This window comes from Cygnus olor, chromosome 17 (genome assembly GCF_009769625.2).
Source record: "Cygnus olor isolate bCygOlo1 chromosome 17, bCygOlo1.pri.v2, whole genome shotgun sequence".
Classification (NCBI taxonomy): domain Eukaryota; kingdom Metazoa; phylum Chordata; class Aves; order Anseriformes; family Anatidae; genus Cygnus; species Cygnus olor.
Genome location: NC_049185.1, coordinates 13726269 through 13738985, shown reverse-complemented (window position 1 = coordinate 13738985; position 12717 = coordinate 13726269). Strand labels below are relative to the sequence as shown.

The 12717-nt window shown below is 65.1% G+C and overlaps 3 protein-coding genes across 7 annotated transcripts in view; all 3 read left to right on the top strand.

Moving 5' to 3' along the window:
* The window catches only part of CORO1C (coronin 1C), a 51131-nt gene extending 48882 nt beyond the window's left edge, over positions 1-2249 (top strand). For all 5 annotated transcript variants that reach the window (XM_040576740.1, XM_040576744.1, XM_040576745.1 and 2 more), the window contains exon 11: positions 1-2249. This exon is cut by the window's left edge and continues 601 nt beyond it. The gene's annotated coding sequence lies outside the window, so the exon portion shown is untranslated.
* An 809-nt stretch (positions 2250-3058) lies between these two features.
* On the top strand, positions 3059-5743 carry SELPLG (selectin P ligand). Its single transcript, XM_040576748.1, has 2 exons — positions 3059-3854; positions 4491-5743. The coding sequence occupies exons 1-2, from the start codon at positions 3629-3631 to the stop codon at positions 5660-5662; spliced, it is 1398 nt and encodes a 465-aa protein (XP_040432682.1). The 5' UTR covers positions 3059-3628; the 3' UTR covers positions 5663-5743.
* A 3425-nt stretch (positions 5744-9168) lies between these two features.
* TMEM119 (transmembrane protein 119) lies at positions 9169-12062 on the top strand. The gene is made up of 2 exons (XM_040577266.1): positions 9169-9324; positions 10719-12062. Exon 2 carries the CDS (start codon positions 10735-10737, stop codon positions 11470-11472), a length of 738 nt encoding a protein of 245 aa, XP_040433200.1. The 5' UTR covers positions 9169-9324; positions 10719-10734; the 3' UTR covers positions 11473-12062.
* The last annotated feature ends 655 nt before the right edge of the window (positions 12063-12717 follow it).

The window sequence follows — 12717 nt, the reverse complement described above, 5'->3', positions numbered from 1 at the left end:
GTGCGTGTGGTGGGTGTTTATACTGTTTAGAGATCAAAACTGAAGCTATTTTGTATAAATCTCCAATTTTGAACAATCAGATCGGTTCCCCCTGCAGTGTGGCCGAGGCTGCTGCTGAGCTCCCTCAGAGGTTCCGTACGAGCTGACTTTCCTGCCTTCCTGATGTGTTCTGATGACCGCTGTCTAACGGTTTTAAAAAATATATATATATAGTGCTGAATGAAGTGATTCATGCCACAGACTGCCTCTTCTCCTTCTTACTCCCTGCAGAACTTTTAAATGAGCATCACCTCCCCCTCTTAAAATAACGCCGTGTTTTGGATTACTCCAGCCCTGTCCGAGTGGGCACGTTTCAGTTGCTGGTTTTGGTTTTAAGGCAGAAGTTATTCCCTGCAGGAACTGAGTTACATTTATCCCTGGAGCGTAAAGTTCAAGGTGTGCAAAAGGCACGCACGAGGCTGCGAGCAGGGGGCTGCTCCCCTCTGACCAGGTGCTCCCTCGTGTCCGTTGCGGCTGTATGCATCGCTGTACATACTTGGGGCTGCACCACAGCCGCCATCAGCCTCTGGGGCTTATTTGCTTTCAGAAGCTTTTAAAATCCTTTGAGCTTGCACTTCTTTGGCCTTTGACTTTAGAACTGATGTTAGAAATTTCGACTCTGCTTCCAAAGCACCCTTAGAAGTAGCTAGGGGACTAGCATCAGGGATCTCCAGAAACAAAATGTTTCCGATTTTTTTTTTTTTTTTTTTTTACCTCCCTGCCTCATCACCCCACCTTGCCTTAAAACTTCGCAGGAAAGGGTTTGTTCCCAGGTGAGCTCGGTGACCCTCGCCCCCTGCAGTCCCAGCCCTTGGGAGGGGAAGGGGCTGGGGCAGGTTCTGCCCCCAGCTTGGGGAGGTGCTGCTCTCCCCTGGTCCTTCAAGGTCCTCACCCCAGAGCCCCTGGGGGTGTGTGGGACTCACAGAGCTCATCTCGGGATCTCTTCCTCTCCACCTCTGCTCGTGTGGGGTCTGCGCTGCCAAAGGGGGTGCTGGGGCTGGGGCAGGAGCATTCCCTGCTGGCCCTACGTGTGAACATAGGTGCGATGGGACCTGGGCTGCAAAGCAAGCTCGGGCTTTACTCATTTGCTGCGTGCACCAGGACAGCCCCGCCAGCAGCGCCCGGGAGGTGCCGGCACCCCTTGTTAAATCCAGATGTGGATAAAACTATCGGGGGGGGGGGGGTCCGAACGATGTCCAGGAGTTAGCTGGCAGCTGCTGAGCCCCAAATACCCTTCCCAGCTGGGCTCTGGTCCTTGGCCCAGCTCCCTGCAACCGTGGTGTGCGTGCACGTGTGTGTGCTTGGAGCCGACACGCAGGGCAGGGTGCGTCCCTTCGTCCCGCCCGAAGCCATCGTTTCTCCGTTAGGCTGGCTACAAGTCCGCAAATTCCCCGTTTTTTTGGTTTTTTTTTTCTTTATTCTTCAGTGTTTGCATGTTCACAACTTACAGGTCGAGGATCGTCTGCCCTGGAGGGCTGTCGGTGCTGCTGGGCGTGCGGCCGCGCAGCTGGGCGAAGTAGCTGGAGAGGCACGAGGAGGGGGTGCGAAGGACAGAGAAGGTGTTACAGTTCATAGCATGAAAGCTTCCTAAAAGTGGGTTTTCTTCGTTTTAAGTGGTGAGCATCGCAGACGGGGCACGTTTTCCCCGCCTGGGTGCTGGTGGGGGGGGAGATGAGCACTGGTGCTGGGTTCCCAGCCCAGCCGCGGGTTGTTTGAATGTTTGGTGCTGGTTTTGTATTGCAGTAAATGGCTGAGATTATCTGTAATAATTTTTATTTTTTATTTTTGGAAAACAAAACCAAGCGTACTGCTCCCCCGAAACGGTGATCTCTGTGTTGATTTTGTACGTGTGACTTCAGGGTTGTGTGCCTGGGGACCTTGCGGGTTTTTTTTTTTTATTTTCTAATTGGAGGGAACAAAGTTTCTGAACTGCTGGATCGAGATGCCCAGATGAGATTGGTGTGGTGGACGGTTTGAGGAGGGCGGAGGAAGCGCCGCCGTGGTTTGGAGTTTATAGCTTGTATTTTATTTAAATGAACTGATGATGCCTAGCCAGGCTCAGCCCGAGTCAGTGCCTGAAGCTTTTTGTAGCCGTGATATCCCAGAAGAGAACCAGCGACGTCCTGAAAGATGCGCTCTTATAGAGCGGCCATAGTATCTGTCCAAATATTTGCTTCCATTTTCAAGAGATAAAAGTCATTGATTACAAACTTCCTCTGTTTGCTTGTTCTTTGGCTCCGGTCGGCGCTGCCTGGGGCGGCTGGCGGGGGGCACGGCTGCTGCTCGCCCCTTCTCGGGGCCGGGAGCTGCGGCAGCAGCTGCTCAGGAAGGCGTAGGAGTGGGGACACGTCACGGCCTGAACGTGCGCCCAGGTCCCCTCCTGGAGCCCGGCCCGGGCAGATGGAGGGGCCACGGGGGTTGATGCTGCTCCGCTCCACTGCGAGCCCTGCGGCCGGGCACGGGGACAGGGACGGGGACAGGGACGGGGACAAGCTGTGCCCTGGCTGCCCAGGACACCCGTCATTGCTCTGGGCTCTGTGTGGGGTAGGTGAGCCTCGTTAGCGCCCGCAATTTAGGTTTCATGGCCAGCCAGTGTCATAAATGACACCAGCAAGCGCGGCGATGGGAACCCGAGCGTGTCAGACTGTGGCCGAGCAGCACAGCCCCCGCGGCAACTCCCTTCTGCTCCTCCGGCCCAGCAGGTTGGAGGTTTCCTAGCGAGTGAACCCCGGGCTTGTCCAGGTGTGGTGGGGGTCCCTGAGGAAGCCAAGGTAGGGACAGGACGGGGATGCTCTTGAGGAGCTGCTCCCTTGCTGCTCGTGCACGCCCTGGACCTGTCCCAGCGAGGCTCATCCGCAGCCCAACGGGATTTTTCCGTGCGTGATTTTTTCCCCCGAGTGATCTGCAGGGGACCAGGACCATCCTCCAGTCCCCAGTCCCCTGGGCTCTGGGGGGATTCCGGAGGGGCTGAACGCAGCCGAACATCCCCGCGGTGCTCAGGGCTGTGCCGGGGGCAGAGGGATGCGGTGGGGTTGTTTACGGCCCCGGGCGGCAGCCGCAGAGCGCTCGCTGCGGATGTGATCTTGCAGCACCCTTCCTGCGGCTGCAGCTCCTGCCTGCTGCTGCGCCGGTGCCTGCGGTCAGGGCGGGTTCCTTCCGAGCTGCTGCACCCCTGGGTGCCCAGGGAACGCCCGTGGCCCCGTGCCCCAGCTGCCGCGGTGCCCCACAGCTGCTCCATGGGGGGCCAGGAGACGCGCCTGGGCACAAGGGCCCTGCAAACGCCTCGAGCCAAGCCCTCGCGCTCCCACTCTTCTTCCTCACCACATGCGAAGGCTGCTTCCCATGTTGGGGTCCTCCTACGGGGTCACCTCTTTTGGGGGGGGCTGTGTCTTGCCCCCGTTCGGCCATGCCCATGCTGTGCCAAGGTTGCTGCCACCCCCGGGGCCGCCTTTGCCTCCACTTCTGCTTTCGGGGCAGCGTCAGCCCCGGCACACAGACCTGGAGGAGCAGGACAGGGGCACCCAGGGGACCCCCCCCCCCACCGTCACCTCAGGGGGGATAGGAGTTAGGGGTGCACCCCGACGGGTGCATGAAGCCCCCAGCCCTCAGCTGCCCCCGCTGGCAGCGTGACATCCTTCCCCCGCAGGGCTCTCTGAAACCGCAGCCGTGTTTCCTGCCCGCCCCGGCGGGGAGGTGCAGGCGGGGCGCAGCCCGCGACGCCCCTTCGGTTTCGCCCGGTACCGGGGCTGCCGGGCCCTCGGCGGTGACGGCCACCGGTGCTGCAGCTCGGGGTCCCACAGCGTGCCCTGGCAGAGGTGAGCACCCGGGGGGGGGGGGGGTGCCAGATCTGGTCCCGGCACCCCTGGGGCTCGGCCCCGGGGATGGAGTGGGTGCCGAGGGGATGCTCGGGGGTGCGTTGGGTGCACACGGGTCCCCAGGGGGTGCCACTCTCTGCTCTGTGCTGGTCCCCAGGGGGGGGGGGTTAGGATGGTGGGTGTGGGAGCCCCCGTGCTGGGTGGCATCGGTCGGTTTTTGGGGCTGGGTGCGGGGCCCTCCCTGGCCTCCAACTGCCGGGGCTGTGTACGAGCGACAGGCAGCCCGTGGGGAGGTTTGGGGCGGCTTCGCCTCTGCTCTGAGCGAATGGCCCAGCTTTTGGGGCATCCACTGGCAGCATGGTGGCCCGCTGCCACCCGCAGAGGGGAGGACGGGCACCCCGGGGTGGGGTCGAGCCGAAGCGTGCGCGACATCCCCGCGCTTTCATTTCCACGCGGGGCGTCATCCTGCAACCGCCCGTCTTGCAGCAGCCGTCTCCACCACGGCTCGTTTCCCATTTCCAGGCTCTAAACTTCCTTTTGCAAATTTGCTTTTCAAAGCGGAACCGCGCGGGCAGAGCCTCCCGCAGGTGGAGGGGCCCCCATTTCACCTACCCTCTGTCTTTCCCCCCCGCCCAGGTCCCATGGCGCCGGGCTGGGCCGTGCTGGTGGTGCTGGTGCTGAGCACCCTGCGGGCATGCGGGGCCCGGCCCCCGGAGCAGAAGGGTCTGCAGTGGGTCTGGGGGGCGGTAGAGCAGGCTCCAGCCGAGCCCCTGCTGCCCTCCCGCAGGCGAAGGGCCGACAACGGGCAGCCCCCCCCCGGCACCGCCGCAATGCTGGGGCACGGCCACGCCACCACCGCGATGCCCGACAGCAACGAGACCGAATCCCTCGAGCCCGACTTGCTGCTGGGCTCCACGCTGCCACCGGGGCTCAGCACCAACAGCAGCCTGCCCCAGGAGCTCACCACACTGCACACGGACCTGGGTGAGACCGATTCCCCCAAGCCCGACTCGCTGCTGCCGGGCACGGAGCCGCCGCTGGAAGCGGGCACCAACGCCAGCCTGCACCGGGAGATGGTGCTGACCACCGCGGATCCGCAGGATGAGACCGACTCCCCCGAGCCCGACTTGCTGCTGAGCTCTGCGCCCAGCACAGAGGCAGCACCCCAAAATAACAGCACCGCCATCCCCGGCTGGCCCATGTCATCCGCGGGGCCTGGCACGGAGGGGACCGTGGCTGGTGGCACTGATGACATCTCCTCCACGGGGACCACGGCCAGCAGCATGGATGACATCCCTACAGGGAGCATGGCTGGTGGCATGGATGACATCTCCTCCACGGAGCCACACTCAGCTCTCCCCACCACCACTGCTCCCACCAACATCATTTACAAAAAGGCCGGGGACCCCCCGGTGCTGAATCACCCGGGAGAGGCGACCACGGCTCCTTCGGACTCAAAACCCGGAGGGAACACGGTGGAGGAGGCCCCCGCCATCCCCTGGGACGACAGCGCGCTGATGAACAAGTGCCTGCTGGCCATCCTGCTGCTGGCGCTGGTGGCCGCCGCCTTCATGGTGTGCACGGGGGTGCTGGCCGCCCTGCTCTGCCGGCGGGCGCGCACGGCTCGCCACCAGCTCACCCCCACCGAAATGGTTTGCATCTCCTCCCTGCTGCCCGACGGTGAGCCCGCTGCCGCCAACGGCCCCCGGCTGGGCCCCCACCGGCACCGCAAGCTGCTGGCCGATGGCAGTTCCGAAGCCGATGGCGACAACCTGACGCTCAGCAGCTTCCTGCCGGAGCACTCCTGAGCCGTGGGCTTCGTGACCCCACACAGCAGAACCACCTGGAACGGACTCAGCCACCCCATTAAAGTGCCTCTCCTACCCGGATGTGGTGGTCTCTTGGCTCCTGCCCACATCCCCCTCCCGAAATTTCAGTTCTCCATCCTCTTCTGGCGGCAGCAGAAACGAAACCCCCCTTCCCTGGGTGCTGAGCAGCTGGGGGCGGTGGCTTTGGGTCCCCAGCCTCACGGCAGGAGTGGAAAGGGTGGTGGGGCCGTGGCAGAAACACCGGTGGGGCTGGGGTGGGCACGTTCGTGGTGTAATTGGCCCGATTGCGATCTCACACAGAGGGCTGAGGGGATGCCACCAGGACCTGCCCCGGGGAGCAGGAACGGCCCAGGGCTGTCCCTGCCCTGCCAGCTCTGCATCCCCATGTCCCCATCCCTGTCCCCCCAGGCTCGCTGTCCCTGTGTCCCCACCCCATCCCAGCTGTCCCCATGTCCCCACGTCCCCACCCCGCCCCACCATCCTGCTTACACCACCCTTGTGGTTCACAACCCACACTCGGGCACCGAAGCGTTTCGGCACGTGCTGGTGGCCCCACGGTGCTGTCCCCGAGCTGCACCGTGGCGCATCACAGCGCCCGTGCCTCGAGAGCAGCCCTGGCCGTGTCCCCGGCCCCGCGTGTTTACATTTACGCTCCGCTTCAAATATTTTCCATCCGGGCCCGGGCCCCCGGTGAATGTAAATGTTTACGGCGAACCCGTGCGGCCGGCCCCGCAGCCGCTCAGAGGGACCCCGCCATGCTGGGGGGACGCTGCTCGTGTCCTGTGCTAGTGACACCCCGCAGGACTCGGTGTCGCATTTTGATCCACGCTTGGGGACTGGTGACCGTCACCTGTGCGGTCCTTTACACCAGGGTGGCACCGCAGGGTGGGCATCGCCCCTGCCACCCCCGACACCTCCACAGAGCCGAAATCCCCCCCCGTGCCAAAACCCATCACAGGAGGTCACGTCCCGGCTGGGACAGCTCTCCTGCTTGCACAGAGGTTTGTGTGTCCCCGAGACAGCAAGGACACATGTGGGGACCGTGAGGACCTGTCACCCCAGCCCTCTCCCAGAAGAGGAGGGCGGTGCGGGGGTCCTGCGGGGCCCTGATGCCCCCCCAGTGAGCTCCTCTGCGTGCCTCGCTCTGGGCGAGGAGCCTTTCCTCCCGAGTGGGATTAGGATTGGGATTGGGATCGGGACCGGCTGCCAGCAGCCGGGGATCGCCCTATTTGGCGTCGGCAGCAGGGCCTGTCGGGCTGCCACGGCCCAGCTCACGGCCCAGGAATCTGCAGGAAGCCGGCACGCGCGGCCCTGCTCGCTCTGGGCTGCCCCAAGAGGGTGGCAGGTGGGGAACGGAGCCCTGTGGGGTACGGGGCCGTGCGTGGGGACGGGGCCCCGCAGGGTACGGGGCCGTGTGGGGAATGGGGCCGTGCTGTGCCACACACGACGCTGAGCACGCTGAGGTGCAGCCCTGCAGGATAAGGCCCTCCTCCCCCCAAACCCCGGCATTTTGCTGCCCCAGCAAAGCAAATTACAGGCAGAGTGAGGCCGAAATTTCCCAAATTGCCGGTTTGGGTTGGAGGCTGGCTGTGCCACGCGCCCCGCAGAGCCGAGCCCTGTGGGCCCCCCCCGCCCCTTTCATCTGCCCTAAATTACAAAGCGGGGCCCGGGCGGCGCGGCCCTGCCCAGCGCCGAGGGGCTGAGGCGTCCCTCCCCGGTGGCAAAAACGGCTCCGTAATGGCTGGTGGGCGCTGGCACCCGCTGCTGGGCAGGGACAGGGACAGGGACAGGGACAGGGACAGGGACAGGGACAGGGACAGGGACAGGGACCCGGACCCGGACCCGGACCCGGACCCAGACCTAGACACAGACCCGGACCCAGACAAGGAGCTGAGGGGACCAGGACCATAAGGGCCACGTATCCCCAGCATCAAGACATCACACGAGGGGCAGTGGCCCTGCCACCCGTTCCTGGAGGGTCTCCCACAGCTGGGGAAGGTGTTTTGGTGCTCCATGGGTGCCATTACCCCCCAAAAAGTTGTTACTCCCCCCCTGGGCACCGTTACCCCCCCTGTCATGGTGGCGAGGCCGGGCTGGATGCCGCTGGCGCTCCTCCAAGCTGCTCGGAGGGGCCCCGGCTCCGTTCCCCCCGCTCCTCTCCCCGCTTTCCTCTAAGCTTTTAAGATAATTTAAGGCCAGGAAAAGCCATCCCGGCAGCTGCAAGCAGCTGGCCGGCTGCAGACAGACGGACGGACGCGTTATTTCTGGGAGCGAGGGGTCTGGCTGCGCTGGGTGACGCCGGGTGAAACACGAAACGGGGACGGGGATGGGGATGGGGACAGGGACGCCCGCCCTCACCCCCAGCCCGCTCTCCCCAAGCCCTGGCTTTTTAGGGGGGATTCTGGCAGGGTCCCCGGGGAGGCGCGGAGCCGAATAGCAAGGGGATGAGGTCACTGCGGCCGCCAGCGTCTTGAGCAATTTCAGCCCAGACAGCGCGGGCGGCGGGGGGAGAGCAGCCAGGGCTGGGGGACGGGGTGATGCCCCCCCCCCCCCCTCCCTGAGCCCGTGCCCCCATATGGGGATCCACATGGGTGATTTTCCCCACCGCTGCCTGCACCCCAAGAATGAGTTCCTTGTGCAGGAGCTTTTCCAGCCCATGGGTTTAGGAAACGGGCTCCTAAAACCAAGGGGGTTGGTCCCAAGCCCTGTTTGCCCCCATGCCACATCGTGAGCCCTTAAAGTGCTGGGGAACCAAGCCCCAAACCTTCCCCATCCCTGACCTCATCCCTGTCCCTGTCCCCATCCTCATCCCTGTCCCTACCTCTAGGGCTCTGGGGTGGGTGGGTGGATGGGGAAATGGATGGATGGATGATGGATGGATGGATGGATGGATGGATGGATGGATGGATGGATGGATCGATCGATCGATCTATCAATCGATGGATCAATGGATCAATAATGGATCGATGGGGCATATGGGCAGAGCCCCCACGTGGGTTTTGGGTCCCTTTTGCTCCCGGGGCAGATGCGTGACCCTGCCTTGCAGGACGGGGTGGCTGTGCCCCACCAGCCCGCACTGCGGCAGGGTTTGGGTTTGCAGAGCTGGGCACAGGGACAGGATCTGGCCCCAGGCTGGGGTGCTGGGGCCCAGGAGCTGGGGCTGGGCCTTGCATTGTGGGGCTACACACGGCTCTGCAGGAGCCACGCTTTTACCTCCAGCCCTCGCAACAAAGCCCTCCCCTTGCCCCCTCTATCTGCTCCTGCACCCCAAAAAGGGGTGTGGGGATGCAGGGATGCAGAGGGGCACCCCATAATGCTGAGAGGCCCCCAGCTGTGGGCTGTCCCCCCTTGGAGGGGGCCGTGATGGGTCTGGGGGCCGCCTGCCCCTCGCCGGCCTCCCCTGCTCCCTCCCCAAAGCGGCCCTAATGAGAACAAGCTGGTCCGCGGCGCTCGCAGCCAGTGAGCTCCGGGCTGCGGCGCAGGAGGAGGAGGAGGAGGAGGAGGAGGAGGAGGAGGAGGAGAGAAAGAAGGAGGAGGAGGAGGAGGGAGAGGGACGAGGGCTCCATCCAGGCAGGCAGCAGAAAGGGGCGAGAGGCGAGGCGCGTGGGACAGACCCGTCCTGCTGTCACCCTCCCGGCGAGGTGAGCTCCCCAAGCCCCACTCTTCGCTCCGGGCACGTGGCGTGGGGCCCGCTCTCCCCAAAACTCCCGCTTTCCTGCACTCCATGGCTCTTTTTCCCCCCCTTTTTCTGCTCAAACCCTGACTTTTTGGGGTGGCTCGGGTGCCGCGGTGAGGGCTTGGCGGGACGGGGATGCAGCCACACGCGTGCGTGCACGCTTCGGAGGATGCCGCGCCTGCACAACATCAAACCTGGAATTTCCTGCGTGGAGGAAAGCGGAGCTGGGTTTGCTTGGCCAGGCTAAGCCAGGAATGGGGCCGCATGGCAGGGATGGGGACGGGGGGGACGGGGGGCTGGGGATGGCCGTGGGGATGGCCGTGGGGATGGCCTCGGCATCCATTTGGGCTTTGCTCGTTGCCACCACGGCCGGGGCAGCGGCTGCGCATCGGCTCCGCTCGCTAACGGCGCCTCAACGCCGCCGCCTTCCCCCAGGGGCCCCTCCACGGGGCGAAGGCGGCAGAGGGACGAAGGAGCAAGCCCCAGACCCCAAACCACGTCCCCCAAATCCCCACCGGGGGCCGGGGGGGGGGGGGGGGGGGGCGGCCACGCTGCTCAGCCGGGGCCGGGGGCCGCCTCGCGCCCCGTGCACGCTCTGCCCTAATGCAAACCAGATTTCTGCAGCGGGAGCGCGTCCGCCAGCCAAGTCCTGCGGCTGCGGCACCGCTGGCTTTTTTGGGGGGGGAAAACTGGGGGCTGGTTGGGATTCGGGGGTGTAAGGAGAGGGGGGAAGGTCCAGGGGTCCCCGTGGGGATGCTCCGTGTCCCGGCACTCGTGGTGGCCCCGTGGCGGGCTCCAGCCGCCAGCCTATTTATAGCCAGCTCCAGCTGGGAACGGTTTGCAGCCGGGGCGAGCGTTGGGAAACGCCGCTCGCGCCGGGGGCCGGCCCCTCTGCAGCTCCGTCTTGTGTCAGAGTTTCCACTGGAAACCTCAATTTTCAGGAATTTTCGGATCGGCCAAGCGACCGTTGCTGGAAGCCTGCTCTTGGCTCTTGCCCCGGTCACCTCGCCACGCTCGCAGCGTCCCCAGGACTTGAGCAATCCCAGCCAGCCGGTTTCCAGCTATTTTTACAGCGCGGCGTTGCAAAACAAACACAAACCCCTGCTCGGCCTCGCCGTCAGCGGGGCGAGGAAACCAACGCTGATTTTTGCTTTTCTTAAAGAATTTAACCCGGGTGAATAACCGTGTGTGGGAGCAGCAAGGCACACGCTTGGCCCTCTGCGCTGTGGACGGTGCCGGGTGCCCAGCTCAGGGTGGGCGCATCGGGGGCTTTGCTCGGGGCAGAATTTGGGATTTTTTATTTTTTTTTATTCCTCCGTCAGGCTCTAATTTTTGCCGTTCTCCCCCTGCTTTCTGCAGCACGAGTCCCGGGGCGATGGCGGCGTGGCAGCTCCTGCTGCTGCTGGCGGTGGCCCCGGCGCACGCAGCGGCGCCCCGGCACGCCGCGGTGCTGCCCGACGCCGGCGGCAGCGGGGACGGCGACGAGGTCACGGCCGCGCCGCCCGCCCGCCCCGTGACGCCAGGGCCCGGCCCCACGGTGGGGGACGCGGCGGGGACAGCCGTCACCAACAGCTCGGCGCCGGGCAACGTCCTGGACGGGCTGGTGGACTTCTTCAAGGAGTACATGCTGCTGGTGGTGGTGGTGGGCTCGCTGGCCTTCGTCCTGCTCTTCATCATCTGCGCCGCCATCATCGTGAGGCAGAAGCACAAGGCCTCCGCCTACTACCCCTCGTCCTTCCCCAAAAAGAAGTACGTGGACCAGCGGGACAAGGCGGGGGGGACCCGGGCTTTCAGCGAGGTGCCCGAGAAGGCTCCGGACCCCGGCGCCGAGGAGCCCCTGGACTGCAGCCGGCAGCTGCAGGCTGACATCCTCGCCGCCGCCCAGAGCCTCAAATCCCCCCCCAAAACGCCCCTGGCCAACGGGGCCAGCGCCCGTGGGGAGCACGAGGAGGAGGAGGAGGAAGAGAAGGAGGAGGAAGGAAGCGAGCCGGCAGGCGGCGAGCATCCCGCCGAGCCCCCTCCCCAAAATCAAGATGCCGCAGGAGCGGCCCCGGGTGCGGGGGGCACGGAGGAGGCCCCCGGGGTGCCCCAGGACGGCCCCCCCAGCATCTAATGGGGCCAACGCAGGGAGCTGGCGCCGGAGGAGCCGTGCCCGCGCCGCCGGCTCGCTCGCCATGGACTCAGAGCCGGGCTCCTGCCCGGTCCCGCTCGCCACCCGTACGTGGAGGCTCGCCGAAGCCCCGATGAAGCCCCGCTCCCTCCTCTCCCTCGGGGCCCGCCGGCCCGTGCCTGCACCCGCCAGGATGAGCCACGACCCCAGGCACCCGGTGAAGGGTTTGCTGGTCGCTGGGACCTTCTGCAGGGGTTTGGGGCTGTCCCAGCCCTCGGGACGGGGGACACACACCGCTCCCAGCCGGCTTCGCCCACCGCCTGCGGTGCCTGGTGGTAATTGGAGGGGTGCCGTGCCCCCCGGAGGCGTTTTGGTGAGGTCTCCACCAAGAAAAAGGAGAAGGAAAGCCTAAGCCAACAGTGCCTGGCCAGCAGGAGGGAGGAGGATTTGGTGACAATGACCCCGTCCTTGTTTTTATGCCCTGAATGTCACGGCCCCCTTGCAAAGCACAGGGAACGGAGCTCGGAGCGGAGCTGGAGTTTTGCCTTACTTTCTTAACCCCCTCGGCTATTAATAAAGACATTTCCTACGCACGTTTCCTCTCCTGTGTGTTTCTGAGGCTGGTGGAGCGGGCGAGCCGCGGGCTCGGTGCCATCCTTCCCCGCTCGGGGACTGGCTGGGACGGCAGGACCCGGTCCCCGGGCTGGGACGGGCGGGGAGGCGCCTGCTCCACGGGGAGCCCCCCGCGCCGGAGCGGACGGCGAAGCGTTTTGTTCAGCACCCTACAGAGGAACCCTTCCCGGAGCCTCAGGCCCTGAAGGCGCCTGCGCCCCGTTGGTGACACCCCAGCGGCCAGGGGACGCGGTTATCGCCGGCGAAATCTGCTCGTCGGCGCGCGGCCTTCTCGGAACCCGTTATCTCGCGGCCCGCAGCAGCTCCTGCCCGCGGGGAGGACGCACGCGGGCTCGTGTCCTGGCGTCGCAGCGCCTTGCTCTGAGGCACGCTCGCGTGCCGCAGCCGTGCCGCGCGTCCTGACCCGCGGCGGGACAGGCAGAGCGCGGTGATGCCGCCCCCGCCGCAGCTGGGGCGCCTCTGTCCCTCGCGGCGCCCCGCAAGGTGGAGGCAGACACGAGGGCGAGAGGAAGACGACGCGTCCCCGTTACCCCCCGCGTCCCCGTATCCCTGTAACCCCCAGCTGTGCGCCCCCACATCTGCAGCCCCCCAATCCCTGCACCTCGGTGTCCCTGC